We start from the raw sequence: 20,778 nt of genomic DNA on the forward strand, positions 1-20,778 counted from the left end.
AAGCAGATTAAATCATGTTTGGGTTAGGAATACTTATGTTAGAGCCCATTAGTCCTACTAGTATTTACTGTTATTTGTACTGTGATACTATATTTGATACCTGCAATAAAATGGTCTTTGCTCCAATTAGTTAATACTTTAATCCACAATAAAAAAATAAAATTAAGATTTTCTGGTCCTCCTTTAAAAAATAGCATCTTACCAAATATGTTATGTTTAACTCATTGTAGCTACCTCCACCTGAAAATGCCAGAATGTGGGTTGTAGCAGCCAGAGTGCTGACAATAAGCAAATGTCAGACAGTCGCCTTCAACTATTTAGGAATGTGGATGCTTGTGTGAGCTCGGGCATAGTTTTTGGAGCAAGGAATAGTTGAGAGATTTAATGAAAACTTACCAATTTTCCAGTAATTCAAGTTAGGAAGGAAACATAGCTCAGCTCAGATAAAAGCAGCAGTATTCAATAGAACTAATACTTTATTCAGTGAAGGTATGAGTAAAGGTGGAAGAAAGCGAACATTTTGCGCTTCAGATGAGATTTATGCTTGATTGTTTTAATTCAAGGATTGGGTAACTATTGTAAAGGGTTTGATTTACTCTAGCATGATTATTCCTTTCCTCACAGTTTTGAAGTCTAGATATAAAATAGTACTTTCACTGTCTTCCAACAAATTATATTGCAGTTCCAGAAAGGAGGGCATTTAAACTATCTTCTTCAGGTGTCTGTGCTGATGTATTACCCAAAACAGATGAGTTTCATATACCAATTCCCTTATATACGTAGAAATAATCTGTCCAAGGGAATTCAGAAAGTCTGAGTTAGATGCCTGTAGTTGCATAATATGAGTGACCTCATTAACAGAGTTCCCTCCTTTGACAAAATTAAATAAAACCATACACAAGGTAATGCCAGTCTTTTTTTCAAGAAGATAATACTATTTTAAAACAAGAAAACCCCAAAAAACCTGAAACTCCTTACATTTACTGATGGAAACAAGTCAAGGGAGAAGAAATTAACATATTTAACAGTACTGAAGTCTGAATTCCTCTCATTCGTATTATGGTGTCATTGGATATATCAGGTCAAATATGCTGTTCAAGCCATCTTTAATAGATTAGTTATTTCAGTTATATCAGTTATAATGTTTCATTAAGATGATTAATGTAATGAAGCTGAAATGCTTTTATATTAATTAGTCTTAAACAAGTTGTCCACATGACTGCAAGACTTTGCATCACTAGAGAACAGAAAGCCTGAACTTAACTGCGCAGCAATAGAGAGGGCTGCTGTGAATCTGAGCAAAGTCAGTTTGACTAATTTTTAGTTTTAGTACATTGTAGAAACATCAACTGCATTGATAATGCCTTTTTGTTCTACAGAGGCATTGGGAAGCAACAAATATTTGGTCAGAAAAATTTTAGTTGTGTTTTCTTACATTGAAAATTCACACAACTTCATGAAACAAAAAACTTGCCCTTTGTAAATGAAATAATTCAGCTTTTTTGTGGACTTTTAATTGTCAAGGAGGTACAGCAAGGCTAGCTAACCTCCTGTAAAAGAATGTTTTCAAAAAGCCATTTAGAAATTTGCAAAATTAGTCAGATAAAAGTAGTGAGTCAAACAACATGCACTGACGTGGGGTTGTGACATACTCATTTGGGGGTCAGAGCAAAACCCCACAGGCAGTCACACCCGTTCTTCCCTCATTTTCCTGGGTTAAGTGAGTGCATCTAGGATCAAGGCAAGTAGGAGAGTGGGATGTATACTTCAGCCTGCAGGGACATCATGTCCGAAATACAGACTTGCACAAGCTGTGCATAGGTACAGTCCTTATTAACAACAGACAGTTGTTCTATTTATAAGCATGCGTTGTCTTTTTGGTGTATTTTTGCTTGTTCTGTGAGGGAAAGTTGTTTTATAACAACAAAACTTGCATTTGGTAGGGGAAGAAATTGAAAAATTATTACTTTATGCAGTAGTGCAAGTTGTGTATGTGCAGTTAAGGTATCAATGAGGTAAAACATGCTAAAGGTATTTAGAAATATAAAATTAAATAGCAACAGGAATGACAATAACAGGCATATTGATTTACCAGAGCTAGAACTGAATGTGATTCTAACAGCATAAATGAGTTGCAGGCTGACCCGCTGCCCTGCAATCACGCTGAAGGATGCTCTGCTACCAGGGGCTGCTTTCTGGGGGTCTCACTTGCTGCCTTAGCCCCACTTCTTGGCTCCATTCAGATTATCCAGACTTCAGCTGAAAAGCAAAGCACAACTGCACAGAGAAGCTATTGCTCAGTCGTTTAATAGTAGTTACTGTTATTAAGCTGTAATTGCTAGTAAAGACATTTATTTCGGATTATAACAGTATTTATATACTATATCACAACTAATAATTCAACAAGACTAACTCAAACACTACTGACTAACATTCATTCCTTTTAGATGGGAGGCTGAAGACCTGGGTTTATGGTGTAGCTGCTGGTGCATTTGTTTTACTCATCTTTATTGTTTCTATGATCTATCTAGCCTGGTGAGTTCTTTAATTATTTACAAAGAAGCCGTCCCACACAGACTGTAATGCAAGTGTTTACATATGCCACTGTAGAAACTGCAGACACTTCTGTGAACTGCAGTGTTTAATTTTCCATGTCCTTTTGTCCAAGCTCGGGTTAGTGGACTCTGATTGTAGTCTAGATGATGGATAAACACATACTTTCCTGAGGCTAGAAGAACTTCTTACAAATATGGGGTAGCTTAGTGTATAGTTTATTTTTGCTCAGTTTATCTCTTTTAAGAATGTACTGTGTCCATGATAATTTCATTGTGTCTGTATGACAAAACACAGAGAGAAATGGCAAGAAGGAAATTTAGTAATCAGGCAAGTCAGATTTGATATTTGGCAGGATATGGAGATACACAACCAAAAAGTCTGAAAATTTTCTAATATGTTTTCCATACATGAAAAAATATTTTGTTGAGAAATCTTAGTGCATGTGAAAGCAAAAATTTTTTTTCAAGAAGAAGTCACCTTTAAGAATGCTCTCCTTTGAAGTTTTCTGGGTCTTTTTTGGAATTTGTGATCCAAATGACTGTGGAGGTAGAAGGTGAGGGAAGTGTGGTCGTACCCATCAGGCTGTTGGCTGTATTGCGTTAGTAAGCATTTGGAGGGCTTCTGGAATTGTTTAGTTTTTAGTAAACCTTCGCCAGAATCTCACTTCTATCTAAGCAAGGAAAAAATCTTTTCTTTTTTGAGGAAAAGAAAATCCATTACCATACAACTCCACTGCAGATTCTTCAGACTGGAAACTATGGCCATTGAAGGTCACTGTAACAACTGGTTTGGTAACAAAGGTTTAGATTTGGGCAGCCTAAGTGACAAAGCTGAGATAAGATTTTGGACGAGACAAAGGATGCACAGGCCCAATTTAAATAAATGCTTATATTAGACTCCAAAAGAAGACAAATACCAAAGCATGCATAAACATGCATTTTCCTTTGGATTGGTAATTTTTTAAAACTATATCAAATGGATTGGAAATACTGCTGGATTAAAATCTAATTCGAGGCTAGACAGGGAATGGTTAGGGCTAACAACCAGATCCCTGCTATTTATGACTCCTTCGATTACAACATTTAGAATTAACTGTAGTAATTACAGCAAGTATAATGAGACAGAACTAATCAAAAGATGGAACCTTCTTTGGGAAATCTTTGATGTGTCAAGGGAGGTTAAGATTTGAGCCATATGGTTTAAAAGAACTTGATTGCGTCTCTGATACATGACCAAATATTGCACTTGCAGGCTCTGGGTTCTTCTGAAAAGTGACTGATCTTGCAGTATTACCTGCCAAGGATTTCATCAAGTCACATCCGCACCATAACAGCCTGTTTCTGAACAACTAAGCTTTGATTTAGATGTTGCTTTGGATTGATAGAGATAATTACTCATCCAAGTGAAGGTTTTAGGCTTATAGCTTTTACAAATGAAAAATCAAATACCCTCATCTTTCATTTAAGACTGAAATCCATCTTTGCCATGTTATTAGTTTCTTGTTCTATTTACAAACTATCTTATTGTTTCAGCAAAAAGCCAAAGAAGCCCCAGAGAAGGCAGAACAACCGACTGAAACCTTTAACCTTGGCTTATGATGGAGACGCAGATATGTAAAGTATAACTTCTCACGGTGATAAATGGAGTCTAAATTAATGCATTGAAATCAGAAGGTATCCAAAGCCACAGGGATTTTCTATGGAGTGGATTAAGTGTTTTGACTTTTTCTTTTTTGTAACTGCATCATAGATAAAGAAGGATGGATTTCATAATGCCTACGGATATTGAAGGTATTATTGCTTCACTTTAGACCATCAGCTCTGAGAAATCTGGCAGAATCACATTAACAGACATTGCAGTTGGAGATTTGTGGTCTTTCCTCAATCTTACAAACTATAAGCACCACTTCTATCTCCAGAGTACTGTAGCTGACATAGTATTAACAGTTGGAAGCCCCTGCAACATTAACCAAGTATAATCAGTACGCATGAAGAGTTTGTACCAAGCTGTCTATGACTCTTAACATTCAAGCATAACGTATATACTCAGTTGAGCCATATGTATTACTCTATCAGATTATATACTTGTTAAAGAGCATTTTAGTGCTTAGTACAATATTAACTTTTAACTGGGATTAACCCACTGACCAAGTTCAACAGTTTGCCAGGTGATAGTAACTTGTGTTAACCTGCATTTCAGAGGGCAATGACTCACTTGCAAAATTCTGTCCTGTTATCACTCCGAAGTATAAAGGCCTCACATGTACATCCAGAAAGGAGGCATTCTCAGATTCAGTATTTTCTAGCGATTTCTGTCTGGAAAAAGAATACCCATTGTAAATGTTACAATCTGTTTCTACTTTCTCTAACTCAAACTGTTGCCTGCATATTTTTTGCCACGTGTAAGGCAAATTTTTGCACTATATTAGTGCAGCATGATATGCACTTAACTAGTATTGCCATAGAAACTGCCTCTTTTCAGAAAGGATGATGATGTATCTTGTGCAAGGAGTGTCAAGTAGACAGGTCTGGAATCCTGAAGAGAGTGGCGTTCGGTTTGGACTGCAGGTGGATGGATCGGCTAACGATGTGCACTGTACACACCGTTCCTCGTCACAGCGGCCATTTGTAGTCTATATCATGGCAGTAATACAAGTGTAATACAAGTGTCTAGTTTCTTGCCCCATCTACCTATACTGGTATAGATTGTCCTGCTGGTTTCTAATTGTACTTTGAAGGCTGTTTATGACTAGATTTTTTATATTTGTTAACTTTGTTAGAAAAAAAAAAAGAAAAGAAAAAGAAAAGTGGTTGCCCTGTAATCCTAAGTGACAAACTTACTGTCTAAAAGGTATTCTGATTGTTTGTTCAACTAAAAAAAAAAAAGGTTTTGCTTTTTTCCCTTCCGCTAGTAAGTTTTCACTGTTGCTGACAGTGCAATACTCAGAGCCCTTTTGCCTTTTCTAATTAGGATAATTGGATAGACTCTTTTAATTATTCAGTCAAACTCTTGAGTGTACTGGCAAGTAAACAATAAGATCAATAGTTTTGCTATTTTAATACTCATGACTTTTTTAAAAACTCTGGCAGTATAAAAACTCACTGTTAACCTCTTCCATGCTTATGGCCTTTGTGTTATGCTTCCTACATGAAGCTTATTGAGTTGCCACTGTATCTACATGCCTGTTACGGATGTGATTCAGGACCTGAGGAGGGTTATTCTCATCAAATGGCTTCTGTGTGTAGCCTGAACATATAAGTGACTGTGCCACTACTAAGCAATATAAAACTTCATCAGGCAACCTCTCAAAAATAATTGTTATATAAAGTTCAATATTAGGTTCTCAGGTCTTTTTTATAACCTAAACCATTTCTGCCTACTCATCACGCTATGTACTCAAGAAGCACCGGTTTTTGCACACTGAATAAAACTGTAGCTTTGCAAACTCTGGCCCAGATCCACTGAAATCAATGACAAGACTCTCATGGACATCAATCAGTAACGTCAGTCCTTAAAAATACCTACCTTTGTTCCATGTAGAATAATGCTTGGAACCACGTGCACTTTGTGAATGTTCAAGAGAGATTATGGACGTACTTTAACTTAGCTAACTTACATTACCAATGTGGTGGTACTGCATCAAGAAAATTACCTTCCTCCCACTACGGAAGTACTCCCCAAATGGGAATGATGAGCAGAGAGGAACAATAGTAACAACCTTTTGTACAGGTTTGATTTCTCGTTTTATAGCTTTTATAGGTGAAGTGCCATGGTCGCCTGCCACAGCAGTGGTTTGTTCATATACGTGTTGCGGGACTGGGGGCTTCAGTCTTACATAGCTTTGTAAATATCCATAGGAAAAAAAATAATCTTGATGAGTTTAATTACTTCAGCATTCTTGAGTAGAAAACAAGAAAAACCTAGCTGATTCCTACTTTGCTAGGCATACAAAAAATAACATGGAAAAGTTATAAAGTTTTAAAGAATGGTAACTATCATGTGGAGACACAAAGCTTAATTATGATTTCTGTACTTTTAAAAGTCTGATTCTGTGTTGTCAGATGATACTGGACCAATAGGGAATTGAGGGAACAGGGTTTCTTACATTGGCAATGAGTCATCTTTATTTATTATACCGGCTGGTCTTAGCAGGAGCTGTTGCCTAGTTCTTGCCTTGAAGATTTTTACGTCCTAAATCTAAGAATTTAATAACTTGAAGTTAAAGGTATGCCATCTCCTTTTTCTCACTATATAAAATGGACAAATGAAGAAAGAGATAGGAGGGTTTTTTAAGTATATTTGGCCTTTGAAATCCATGCAAGTATTTTAGTATGTGTAATATTTTATATCTGGTCAGTGAATTTTGCTGGTGCACATCTGCATCATACCAGTGCTGCATTTAAAATCTAGAGTGCATTTCTATTTTTTTTTTTAATGAACAAAGTGCATGGAAATTTGAAGCCAAAATGGCTTCCCTCATTATCAACAAAAAAATATCAGGCTATAAGAAGGGCTGAAATTGTATGTAAAGCTAAAAGTTGCAAAGGTGATTAAACTCTTTAGCATTGAAACAGAAATAAATAATAAGTAAATTATCAGTTTGGAATGAAAAGCAATTTGCTTTAAAAATCAGAGTGCTTCTACAAATCCAGTGCCTAAAGCAGCCACTACAGTAGATTGTTAGTTTGTGAAAGTAACGTTTCCAGTGATCAAATAAACCATTTGGAAAATAGCAAAGTAGACATTTTCCTGTTGATGTGGTAGTTTGTATTTTCCTTTTTAAATCTGTAGTTTCTAGATTATTGTGTCTGCTTTGAGTCCTGGAGCAGTTCCTTTTTGAAGCTTTGGTGCAACTGCACTAGCTTGTTTATATTTGGTATAAAATATCAATTTTGAAACTCCTTTTCTCCTGCACAAATGTAATAAAGTTTGTTTTCCAGTATTACAATCTGAAGAGACCAATTTAAAAACTTTATGTATAAATCACTGTAAAATATACCTTGAACAAAATGGAAATCTGTCTTTTTACCTTTATGTAAATTGTACTCACCTAAAGTTAAGAGTTTATTTTGCCTAACTTAATTTACTTGAATATTTATTTTGTAGAATGAGGCGGCAGCTGTCTGAGGAATGTTTACCTTTTTTTTGTTAATGTTAATTTGTAAATTGTGTAATGCATTTTTATTTTTTAAATTATGTATATTTCTTTTTTAATGCACAAAATGTTTACGTACAACTACTGCAAATTTGTGTATATTGTCACTAAGCTTTATTCAGTTAATACAGATGACGTGAAAATGTAACAAGTCTTACATTTTCATCTGGATTATTTTTACATAACAGATGTACTGCTGACAATAAATTTAAACACAAAATCATTTCATGTCTTTTTTTAACAGATGTAGTATACTATGCTGGGATAGAGTATCAATAAAAGCCAGATCCCTAAAATATGACTATCTTTTAAAGTCTTTTTTTTCTGAAAGCAATTAGCAAACAGACCCTTGTTAAAGTTAGTATTTCTCTCTAAAAAGAAAGAAAAATGCTTTCTAATGTTAAGGTAACTATCAAAGCCCATTGATATAGCCCTTGTTGACATAGAAGTTTGCAATGCATATGTACTTAATTGATAAACATCCAATAAATCAAATCAATTGTATTCCAAATTTTGTTCCTTAATTGTCATTTTTAGGTCAGGAAAAACAACATGTTTGTGGAGAATAAGGGGTGGATCAAGGTCTCACTAAAAGAACTCTATTCACTTCACTGAAGCTGAATCTGTCCCTGTCCCTATACAAGAGCAAAATCCCTCTCCTCCAAATAACCAAACGTGCCCAATGCAATCAATAAAATTGTCATTTACACCCCAGTTGTTGACTAACCATTACCAAATTTACTCTAATTTCTTCTAGAATCAAGAATTTCTTGTTGATTACCTAGGGAAAAAAGTGACTCTGCGTTTTTTTCGTAATTGCTCATATTCTTTCTCGGTGCTCTACAAAACTAAAATTTTTCATGTTCATTTCTGCAGCATATATTTACACACCAGTTCATGGGGTTTTGTCCAATTTCAGTAATTATTACCTCCCCAGTGATTCTTCCAGGCTAACCCTTAAAAGGTTTAAACCCAATTTTGAGAGCACACAACTCTAATTTTAGAGGCATTTCTGGATTTTCAAAAGTACCTCCTATCTACATTTTCTCTTGCTGAAATCCACAGAAAAATAACAGAAGCATTGGACTTGTCTTCCCACCTGCAATTTAATAGAGGAATTGTTTAGATTGTTTAAAATTGATTAATTCAGTACAGGCAGAATTCTACAAACAGTTAAAAAAGATACTGAAGAAGAAAATTAAAATTCTCATTTAAAGCCTGCAGAATAGAATTACCTATGTTATGCTAATGAAGATCGTAAAGTCTTCATATGCAGTAAAGAAAACTTATGGTAGGACTTTGGCAATTGTTGGGAAGTGTATTCTTTATTTAAAAAAAAAAAAAGAGAGTATGATTTTCCAATACAAGTAAAATGAAAGGAGATAAACAGAGAGTTAAATCAAAAGGCTTAGATGGGCATTGTAAATATTTTAGCCTTCTAGTAATCTGAAGATCTACAGTATTAAGTCTAGAAAACGATCCTGATGAAACAGTAGTGAGCTTAAGCAGCCATTCAGGGGATGTTTGGTATCACTAAGCACAACTTGGCTACAGAAAAGGTTATTGCTGAATCTTCTGGTTCTTTTCCTTAGATGTGGTAAAGCTGAATATCTATCCAAAAGCATCTGACGACCAGGCAGATGAACAAACAATTTGCACTTTTTCGGGGAGGGGAGGATTTGTGGGGGTGGGTCTCAGTATCTGCTTGCCTGTTAGTTTATTTTTCAGCAGAGGGAGCAGGTGACTCATTTAGTTTACCTTCATTTGGGCAGTGCCCTTGGCCATGGAGGGGGTTGTCCTGTGGTGAGATGCTGGTGAAGCATCTCTTACATCCTTTTGAAAATGGGCATCCTTGCCAAGTCCTGCTTGATCTGAAAACTGTGAGGCATACCTTCAGCGACATTTGGCAGGCACCATTGCTCTTTCTGTTTGGCGTCAGGCAACTTTGCATTGGGAGAGGGTTGAGCCTCGTGAGAGCGCAGTAGTCTCAGAGTGGCAGCCGTTAACACCAATCTGCTGATACTCACATACGGCACTGCTTTAAGACAACCCTTCTAGCCTCACGTATGAGCCATTTCTGGTACTAATATTCTGAGCTGCCTTGACAAACTGATACTCTTGGATGCTACCTAATCCTGCTTGTCCTGATCTGGTTAGGTCACAGCCCTGTTGAAAAGGACATAGGGGTGGTCCTGGACAACGTGCTGACCATGAGTCAGCCGCAGACCCTGGCAGTGAGGCAGGCAACCACACATAGGGCTGCATTGGCAAGAGCTTGAAGGAGGTCATTAGTGCCTCCAACCCTCATAATGCTCTGTTGGGAGCCTCATGTCTGGTTTTGGGCTCCCTTTGTATAAAGGAAAAAGTCCTTCAATTTGTCACTGTGGTGAAGTTAAACTTAACCACAGGATCATAATCCATGATCGTGGCTACTGTTGTTTTCCATATTCAAAGAAATCACATTTAAAACAGTTCAAGGTTGAACCTATTTAGTTATTACTAAGTGTTTGTCTATTCACAAATCCTTTGTCTTTTTAGAGAAAATAAGATTTGGTACTTGTCTCTTTATAGATGAGGGGTTGGTGGCTCCCACATATGTGTTAATACTTTGTGGGTTGTATTCAGAACGTAGTCCTGAAGTTTATTAGAATTCTATTCTGAAATTGAAATTATAAAATGAGTCAAGTTTGGTTTATTTTCAAAAATACCCTTCAGAGTGTCATTATACTTCTTTAAAATGGCAGATTGTTTCTCAATAAATATGAAATCAGTTTAGCTTATCCTACGAATAAAAAATGTTTTGTCACAAATTCAGTGTTGGGTTTGAAAGCAAGTTTAATTTTTTTCCTTCCCTTATCAATTATAAGAACAAAAACCCTTTCTTACCTATACATGTCAAACTGTGACTTAAATCTCAGCTTTTTAATTCTTCCCAGTGCTGCTCATTGAGATGCATATATGGCAATAGAAATGTAATTTAAACCCATGACCAGAATTTAATTAACAGTTCTGTGAATACACATTCACAGTTTGTTGGCTATCCAGTATTGACAGATTACTTTTCATGCGCTGCCTAATGAAGTCCTACAAAAACCTCTCGCAAACTGAATCCAAACTTATTTACACGACTTGTATCACAGAAATAAATATGGAAACTGGCACAGAAAATCCAAAGAAGGGTGACATATTGTGTCTTGCTTTCATACTTTAAACCTGATTCCCTTAACAACTTTCTTCCTATGTCCCCATTATGTCTTCGTGCTTGAAGCTAATGCCAGATTTTGTCCTTACCTGGAAGTTTTCTGATTTGCACCGATTGCTGTCATAGCCTTAATTGTCTTTTGATGTGTCTTCTCACTCTTAAGATCATGGTTAGACAGCAATAGTTAAAGTTGACAACTTACAGGTATATGAAGGCATGCTATCAAAAGCAAAAATATGCATACTTAAAATGTGAATTTTGAGGCTGAAATAATTTGTTTCCTCTCTTCATGCAACCAAAGCTGCATGTATTTGGAAACCTTGAAGATACCCAATTCTACATATTTCAGGTTCAGTCACACAATTCTATTGCTGTTACTTTACCCTTCTCTCTACTGTTCCCTTGCTGTATTCATTTTGTGTTAATTTTCATTGTAAATTCATAGTAAGGGCTGTCTCCTCTGTGTGTACCATTATACCAGAACAGAGAACTCCCTCTTTGGAAACCTGACTGTGATATGACAATAAACAAAGATTAACAGAAGCTCATATCTTCAGTATCTATTATTTTTCCAAGAATTCTGGGGTCAAAGCTTGGTCGACTAGCTTGGAAATATTCTCTATTTGTGAAGTCCCTGAAGAATAAATCACCACAGAAGTCAACCAAAACCCCTGTGAGCAACTCCATGGCAGAAGGTTAAATATTCACATTTCCTATTTATGAGTGTTTCCCTAAACACACATGGATGTTCTGGTTTTAGTTACTTTATCTATAAGCTATACCAACAACTTAAAATCATGGGTAGTACAGATGATCTCAAGGTATATTTAAAACATTTTATGAGAGATGTGTAGCATCATACGTGTGAAAACACAGAGCTGAGTTCAGGTCAATATATTAATGTCAGGAGGGGAATCTACATACATGTGTATTTCAGCTTTGGATCTTGTTTTTAGTTTTGGTATTCCACAAAATGAAAGAATTTTTATCACTTAATTTGATTTGAACCAACGTAATAGAGACTAAAACACCCCACAAACTCAGTACTGAAGAATAGTACTTCTCAGCCGCAGGTTTTCCTCCTTCTCAACCAGAGGGCTGAACCCACGTAACCCGTGTCTCCAGGTGGCCGAGGAGGCCACGCAGGCCCTCACTTCTTTCCCTCACTGGCTTCTTCTGCGAGGACCAGTTCTTGCTGAAATCACTCTCTTCAAACAGGCTCTGTTTGGCACTCACCTGGTCATTAGTTGCCAAAGCATAAACTACCACATATTAATACTGGCCCCATGACCTACTAGCAAAGAACCAATGCCCCATACAAAGCTTGACTCCCAAGGCAGTCTGACAAACTGGTAGGAAATTTCACTGGCTCAATGTTACCTGTTATTTTAAGGATTATGTTGGTATCTTCCTCACTGCTCTGTTTCTTCAGTCTCCAAGAATGAAGAATTCTGTAGCTCCATTTTATCAGTGGAAATTGGTGACACCAGGTTTCACTCAGCTGAGAAAAGAAAAAAATAATTAGCTGGCAGTTTTGTGACTGCCTGAAGTGGAATTTAATGAAGTGCAGCAAAAGCTTTCTGCAACATTAGAACAGCAGCTGGAGCTAAACCCTGCATTTCTGCCTTAAATGGCCTCCACTTACTAGTTGATGAGCAAAACATTAGTAGCAGTCATTTGTTCAGTTTTGCAGAAATATAAAAGGAAGCTTTGCAGCACAAGCAAGAAGTTAATTGTCAATCTCAAACTGGCTCTCCAATCCCGTTGCAGAACTATAGTGTTAAAGAAGCTGGGGCAGAGGTCTAATGGCCTCAAAATTGTAGATGGGCCCTTTCAAAAAGGCAAAACATTATCTACATTAAAAATTGCAACACTCCATCTCTGTTAATGCATTCTCTTTGAAATGATGTGGTATTGCAGATGACATGACTTCCATCTGCCACCTTAGATCAATGAAATGGCAGTACAATGTGTTCCTCCAGAATACTTCATGAGTCTCATCAAAAAGCCTTACCACTGTGTATTAAAAACTGTATTTATATTTAACAAGTTATAAGCTATATAGCTTTCTGCTATTATTTAAGGCCTTATATATAACACTATAGAGATTATAAGAAAAGAATATAAGTGATAATAACATGTAATATTCCTTTATTTATATTGTTTAAAGCTTTTAAGTCCTACTTCAGTAGTTGTCAATTAGCATACAAACCATCCTGGGCATTCCCCACATAAAGTGTATTGAACTATGTATATAAGAAGAAAACACATATGCAACAGGATTGGGAGGTGTTTTTTTCCAGCAGAATCACAGGACAATTAAATAAAATTAAATTACATTAAATTGCTTTCAAAGAGGGGGAAAATATTATTTTAAAGAATTCTCCAAATCACTGCATGCAATTTTCCAGCTTTTCATTCCTATTGCTTTTTTTTTTTAAAAAAATCCATTTACCATACAACCCTCAAGACAAGGACGGGAATTTGTGCAATGTGCTCCCAGTTTCTCAGTGGAAGGTTTGCACAATCCATTGCCTGTGCATTTCTTCATATTTCCATAACTTTTTGGGGGGGCTAAAAAATAAATCTTTCCCTTTTTGTCTTCTTGGCGACATTGTACATATTTGATTGTCAGCCACATATTTCTATGTCCATGTTTCATTCTCTCATGTCCTGGAAGTCTTTTGACCCAGCTGAACCAGCAGCTAACAAGAGCTTCAAAAAGAGGACAACAAGTTGAAGTGGCAGGAAGGGTATCAGCTGTTTACAACTAATTTGTTTTGTTTGTCTTTGTATAGCACAACCGTAGTTTTACACAGATAGCAGTAACAAGCAGCTATTCTATGCAGAATAGTGCTTACGACATCAACATGCTGATGCAGTGCAAGGACAGGACTGGTATGACAGCAGAGCCCTTGAGCAGTGAAGAGAGGATGCAGTCAAGAGGGCCACAAGCACAGGATGCTGAAGGAAGGGGCACAGGCTGGCACTGGAGACCCCTTGGCTATAGCTCACCCATGTTCAGTTACAGAAATGCAGACCTGGAGCTGAAGAGAACTGGTTTTAGGGGTGAAAAAGAAAACAAAGAAATAGTATCTAATATACATAAAAGACACCATATATAGTAAATTTGGGCATAAAATGGAACTGTAGACAAATGAGAACAGAGCAAAGGTGTAAAACGGTGTTGGCAGACATATAAAAATGACCCCAAGTTGATCCTAGAGTGACCAAGAAGTTACCATCAACACGACCGTCATATTCCTCACCATGAAGGACTCCAGGTGCTGACAATTCACCCTAACGCCCCACCACTGCCACCAGCATGAAAACACCATGCTCAGCACCCAGAGGAGCAGTGGAGAAGTGTGCCTAACACTGGGAGTAGGGGTAGGCACTAGGACATATCTGTATAACAATTTTAACTGCATTATCATTCTTTTTTAAACAATTAGATCTGGACTAATAACAGTTAGACTGCTCCTCTTTCTGTTATACTAACAATAATTTTTTAGCTTTACTTATATAAAAAATGTGTTTCCTCTGTGACCATAAGTAAGATTTTGAGTGTAACAACTCTGCAGCAGCAAAGACAATTTTGCAGCAGGTGGATGAGAAAGAAGGTGATGATGAATGATGAATTTTTGAGTTATATGAATATAGATACAGTAATCCTCTCTTGGTACATCAAATTTTAAAAAGAAGCAGAAAAACTTTGAAGCCAGATACACTCTGGCTTCAAATCATTGCAGAAATGTGTAGAAATGAAAGCAAAGGTTGTCATTACCTTAAGGCACATCTTGCTATTTTTAATATAGAAACTCAAGCTGGTTTAGCAGGAACTTTTAATTCAGAAATGAACCAAAAATCATAAATTTACCAAATCTGTACTATGTGCAAAACAATGTGATGACAGGAAAAAAAATCAACACTGACATTTTATGTAGGAAATATTTAAAGTATTTATTACCATAAGCAAGGCTTTTATCTGGATCATGATGGCAGATGATGTATCACAAGGGTAACCAGTTGAACTAATTTTGTCCGCCTAATATGCCAATGACCTAGAAAACTGTTCAATAAGGACACAGAACTTGCTAATGCTAAAAAAAAAAATACTTACTGAGCAGACATCGTAAAGAAGCCTGTGGGCTAGTTATTGAAAGTAGTAAAATTATGAGCAACTGGAACAAAAAGTGCCTGGAGTGAACTAAAGGGTAGCTAGGATTAACTGTAAAACACTGCAAGATAGTGGGGGAAAAAGAAGAGCAAGGGAAAATATGTCATAAAGCAATGAGCCACAGCAAAATCTGATATGATCAAAGACATAACAAAGCATGTGCTGTGAGGCTTCTCTCCCTCAAGAGCAAAGTAGAATCATTTCAAAATAACTTACATTTGTAACAGCAAATAGCCAAACAGTGCCTTTAACTACAGCTCACCAAAGAACTGGTGAAGACAGGGACAGCATAAGCAAGGAATTACTTAGTAGTAGTACAACATATCTTCTTACAAAACAACTTATTAACAAAATATATTAATGAGTGGAAAATTTGACATTAATGTTTGAAGAACAACAAAGAATGCAAACTTTTCGTAATACCTCAGAGGTCTTTTTCTTGCATGTACATTATCAAGCCAGGTATCATTTGTCTCAGGACTCCCTAGGCCAGCAGTTGTCCACCAGCCACAATATCTAGCAGACTTAGGTAGCTTTTTCTTTGATGACGGCGGCCAATTTGCTTTTGAACCTATGCCACCTCTTAGCATCTGCTGCTCTTCTAATGATTCCGGGGTGCTCAGGTAAGAAGCAGATCTGAGGTATGGTCTACAGCAGGTATCACTGTTGTAAATCCATGAAAGGCGAGAAGCAGGAGTGCCTGGCAGTCTTTGGTTTCCTAGGAGGGTGATTCTTCCTCGGACAGCAAGGGTAGCTTAGTGCATACTAAGTCCCTGGCATGTGCCTGCCCACCAACAGCATGGTTGAAAGAATCCTGAGGTGAAGGCAGATGAATAAAATTAATTTGAAAAGAGGATTTTAAGGAATATGAATATCATAATGAGGTGAAATAAGAACAGAATTAAATTCCAGCACATTCAGATAGTCAGTGTACCTTGAGAATAAGGCAAGCAAAACCATGTAACTGAAGTGCATCTAGACAAAAAAAGACTTTGATATATGTGGCCCAGATATATGGCCTTGAAAAAGTATCCATGCAAATTTCAGCTCAACTATTCATGATTTCTAAGACTAAAGCATGCTCTCTCCAGGAAAGTCATAGAAGTCCCATCTGGTGAATCATTCAAAATAAACTCCCTACAGCAGTGGAATATTTGTGGAGCCAAACAATCCTGCTATCCAGGGGAAAGCACCCAGGTCCCCATGCCTAGGGAGTGCTACACTGCTGATAGGCCGGGTAGCCTATGGTGACAGTTCTGCAATATTTACCATTATAACAACTTGTTTCGATTACTTTTACCTTCATTAATCTTTATGTAATTTAATATTATTTTAAAGCTTCAACTAACATTGTATACCATATGTTGACTTTCTCAAGCAAAAAAGTTGAACAATTCTTTGGGTAGAAGCCTTACTTTTTCTTCACTTTGGAGGAGAACCCAAAACAGGGGAACTGCTAGGAGGAGCTGACTGTAAAGTCAAAACCAACCTTTCTACAATATTTCAAATAAGGAAAAATTACAAAGCTTTTGAAACCCTTCATTTCCCCCTTGTGCAATAGAAACTTCTTAGAAGACTGGAAGCTGAACTCCTCAAGATTTCTTTGGCATGTCACACTAAGGAGTAGCAGACGACTAAGTGACTTATGGACAAGAAGAAAGACGAATTTGAGAAGAGGATGAGGATGAAAATTGAGAAGCAGATGCAGACAAGTGAATTGTAACCATTGACTCTCTGAAGTGAATGAAGATTGGACCCTGTGAGAAAAAATACCGTGATTATGTAACTGTTAGTATTATAAAACATGCTCATCTTTGCTTCCATGCATGACTGTGTTTTGTTCAGATACTGAGACAAATAACGGTGTAGGATTCATGTAAGACTTGATGGGATTAACAAATAACAGAAAGGTGGGGTTTTTTATAGGTTTTAATACTTGCAGGCACAAACATGGACAATAGCATTAGTTCTCACACCCACAATGAGGCCAGGCTGGGCTCCTGGGGACTGCAAAATATTAAAAATGATAATACGAAACTAATTAATTAGCCATAGACAAGTGAAGAAAGCCCCCCTCACTACAGCTAGTAAACTCTAGTGGGAAAAACATTAAAGTAAAAAGAGAAAAATATTTTTCCATATTTTAAAAGCTAACAAGTGTCTCACTAAAGGCTTTATCTCTTTCAGCTTATCTGCATTTGGTATATCATGTATATAACCAATTTCCAGCTTCTCAGTTGACCAAAGAGGTCAAATTCCTTCGTATGCTATTTGTCTAATAGAAGAATATTTATTCACTACTTGTAAGATGGACCTAAAATATAGTGAAAACATGTCCCAGAAATCTTAACTTATCACCTTCAGATTTTTAGGTACCAATATTAAATAAGATTGTGAAATGACTGCATTCCATCACTGAACATTTTGGACTTTGCTTTTACAAGAGTTGCTTCCTGAGAGTTAAATGCCATCCAAGTTGTTATCACCACATCAGTATATCAAATTAAGCGGACTTTTAAAATAAGCTTCTAATTTGTTGGCTGAAAAAAGAAAAAAAAAGGTCATGATTTCGCCACATAATATTTCCCTTGTTGCCAGTCTGCATCCAAGCAATTTTACCTTATGGCATATACTGCCATGTTAGATGATTTAATAGAGCTTATCTGAATTAGCTTCACTTTCCTGGCATTGCCTACATTATAATTAGAGCAGGCTATTTCACACACTGTACACTGGTTTTATAACAAACATATGTGAGACTTCGGGGCTGGGGAAGCTGATGGACTAATAAGTATGCTAGGAAATCCAGCCAACATGTTAATTTTCCAGTTGTAGGCCTTCATCTAAGAGGGTGATGTAAATTTTCTGTAAACTTCAGTGAAGGAGTATGTAGCTACACCTGAGTGGCTTCTCTGGCAAAACAAATATCCATTTTGTGATCTTTCAATAGCAAACGCTCAGAGGCATGTTTCTGTTTCTTCTCTTCTCCACAGAAAAGCACTGCAGTGCTGCAAGATGACTAGTTAAATTACCAGGTTTGGTTTCACCCTTGTACCACCTATAACCATGGCCTGTGTGGCTTCCCAAGGCCCTCTGTAATACTCAGGATTCTCATGCGTTGGACTCCCAGGCAAAGTAAATAGTACCTTGAAGTAAAATAATGTCTGCAGCTATAGAATAGGTCCACTCGGTTTTGATTCTCAGAACAATTTCCCTATAGTCTGGTGAGAACAGGGCAAAGACACAGCTCTTCAGCAACAAGATCTGTACAGGTGTACAGTGGTATGGAGCATAACTGTGTGAGCTTATGGAAAATAAACTACAGCCACAACACTGGGACAATTTATAAGCCGTTATATTGGTAGGAAAAGGGTAAAAAATCAGGGCAAAACTGCTTTGCTTATTTGCACAGCAGAAGGCCAGAGCAGCAATACAAATATGCTGGAAGCATGTAATAGCTAATGGCTCAAAGGATGAAAAAGATGCCAAATTCACTGAATTAAGGATGAAAAGAACTCACTGTTCAGCCTGACTCCTACTAGACTAGCAGACAAGCACTTAGGTAACCATAGAAACTTAACAAAACTTTCTAGCACTAAACTCATTAATTATTGCAGATTCCTTCTGTTTCGTAAATAAAAGTGAATTTCTGGTTACATGGTAAAACAACAGAAACTACTGTTGCAGAAATGCAAGACCAACAAAATACGTTCTAATAAAAAGTTTAATGGGGTCAGGGAAAAGGCAGAGCAATCAAAGTGAACAGGGATCTTATATTACAAACACTTCAGCAGACACAACTTATTTACAGGTTCAGGATGCCAACTGGGAACTATTGCTACACGGCATGAAACTGAATCCAAGCTTAGAATAATGACACAAAACGTGCATAACACTCACCTCTAAGGTGAGGACACCCGGTCCCAGGAAGTTACTTTGGATGGCGTCCCAATCCGAAGGGAGGGCTTCTGGTCACAGACCTGCAGCTCCACCGAGAGCCACTCAAAGGAGGTCTCTGGTGGGGGCCCCAATTATAGCCCGGGTCAGATCTGAACTGTGGTCATCTGTTGGTCGCGGTCACATACAACTCCCGGTGGTTAAGGGGTCTCCTAGGTGGACTTATTGGCTGAGGCGGTCTCTTGGTGGGCTCAGGTATCTGGGGTACGTTGCTGGGGGTTCTCTGTGTATGTGCTGGGCAGCACACACGCTGCCCACCATCGTGCCACCTGCCCTGTGCTGTTAGACTGGCTGCAGGGAAGCGAGGGGCTCCTGCCACAATTACCAAAGCAATGCCAGGTTGGGAAGACCTTAAATGATGCAGGAGATCGGTTGATAGAGGATATAAGAAATGAAGCACCAGAAAATTGACTTGTTCACAGTATCTGCTTTGATCTTACAACTTAGGCTGGAAATGGCGGTTCCAGGGAATACTGTGTGATGAAGAGCAGAGAGCTGCAACAGCATTATGAGATCCTGCAGCAACAGCACGGAAAGCCAGCCAGGCAGAAAGCCTGGCACAGAGAACTTTCAAGATTGCATATTTTTCTTGTCCAACACTAATGATTGTTCAAGAAGAAACAATAAAAAGCAGGAAGAAACGGTAGTACTCACAGAACATGGACAGACTGCTGCAAAAAAACACAACTGTCTCCTCCCAGAGGCAATACTGGAGAATTTCAGATTCATCGGTTGCGATTACACCACATAGTCGACAGAGAATAACATGCTATCATGACAACTGTTTAGTTTAGAAAGCGATAAATGAAGCATTTATTTCAATTACAAGGGGAGAAATAGATAGAAAAATCAAGGTCATAGAGGATCTGCTATGTCTGATTTCATAACACCATTAATTGCAATTCTTAAAAGATGAAAAGGAAAAAAATGTGGAACATACCCTCCTTGGCATATACGTATGGTAACATATACTGTGAATATCCTTGTTCTCCTGCACAGTCTTAAGGAAAAGTTACCTTAGCTATGTACAACTTATATTCACATGCCACCTCGTAAGTGAAGTGGCCATGGGCTGAGTGTCAAGGACAGCTCACCTTGTGGGAGTCAGAACTTTCCCGGGCAACTCACACATGGAGGCACAGCACGGGCATAAACAAGGCAGTACGCACGAAGCTTGTCTGGGCACCGAGGGGTTTTTTGGTGGTGGTTGAAGGAGACGCAATGGAGAAATGCAGCTCTGTTAATGCAAGATGTGCCATGCTGCTTGTTCTCAGTCCTGAAGAAGATGCCCTAGTCATGGTCCATCATTAGCACAGATGGATCCATAAGGGCTCCAGAGGATGCCATTATTGACTCAGGTACTCAGAAAAATGCAGCTACACTTCCAGGTGTCACTGTGGTACATGAAAGTCTACAAAATAGAGAGTCTGTGAATAACTTCCTAGACTTCATAGATGTGTTCTATAGGACTGATTAACATTTTGACAATAACATATTTATACTTCTATGTTTTTTTGCAAGTACATAATGTATGGAATTGCTTAGTATCCTTTTAACCAGTTCAGTAAACCCAGGTACCCTGGTCTTTTTTTACTGCTGTGAAAGTAATAAGCCCAGTTATTAAAATCCCATTGTGTGGACTCTCAATGTTCTTGCCTTAGAAAAAGAACAAAGACTCAACAGTTTCAAACATTTTTCCCTTTTCCATTAAAACCCCCTGAGGTAAAA

The 20,778-nt window shown here is 37.5% G+C and overlaps 1 protein-coding gene across 1 annotated transcript in view; it reads left to right on the forward strand.

Annotated features, from left to right (window-relative positions):
- Window positions 1–4,251, forward strand: part of THSD7A (thrombospondin type 1 domain containing 7A) — a 199,780-nt gene extending 195,529 nt beyond the window's left edge. The window contains exons 27-28 of the mRNA XM_082015333.1: window positions 2,448–2,535; window positions 4,089–4,251. Of these exons, the coding sequence (XP_081871459.1) occupies window positions 2,448–2,535; window positions 4,089–4,173 (173 nt within the window). The 3' untranslated portion in view covers window positions 4,174–4,251. The remainder of the gene's footprint in view (window positions 1–2,447; window positions 2,536–4,088) is intronic.
- The last annotated feature ends 16,527 nt before the right edge of the window (window positions 4,252–20,778 follow it).

Source organism: Phaethon aethereus, assembly GCF_964289735.1.
Source record: "Phaethon aethereus genome assembly, chromosome: 2".
Lineage (NCBI taxonomy): Eukaryota > Metazoa > Chordata > Aves > Phaethontiformes > Phaethontidae > Phaethon > Phaethon aethereus.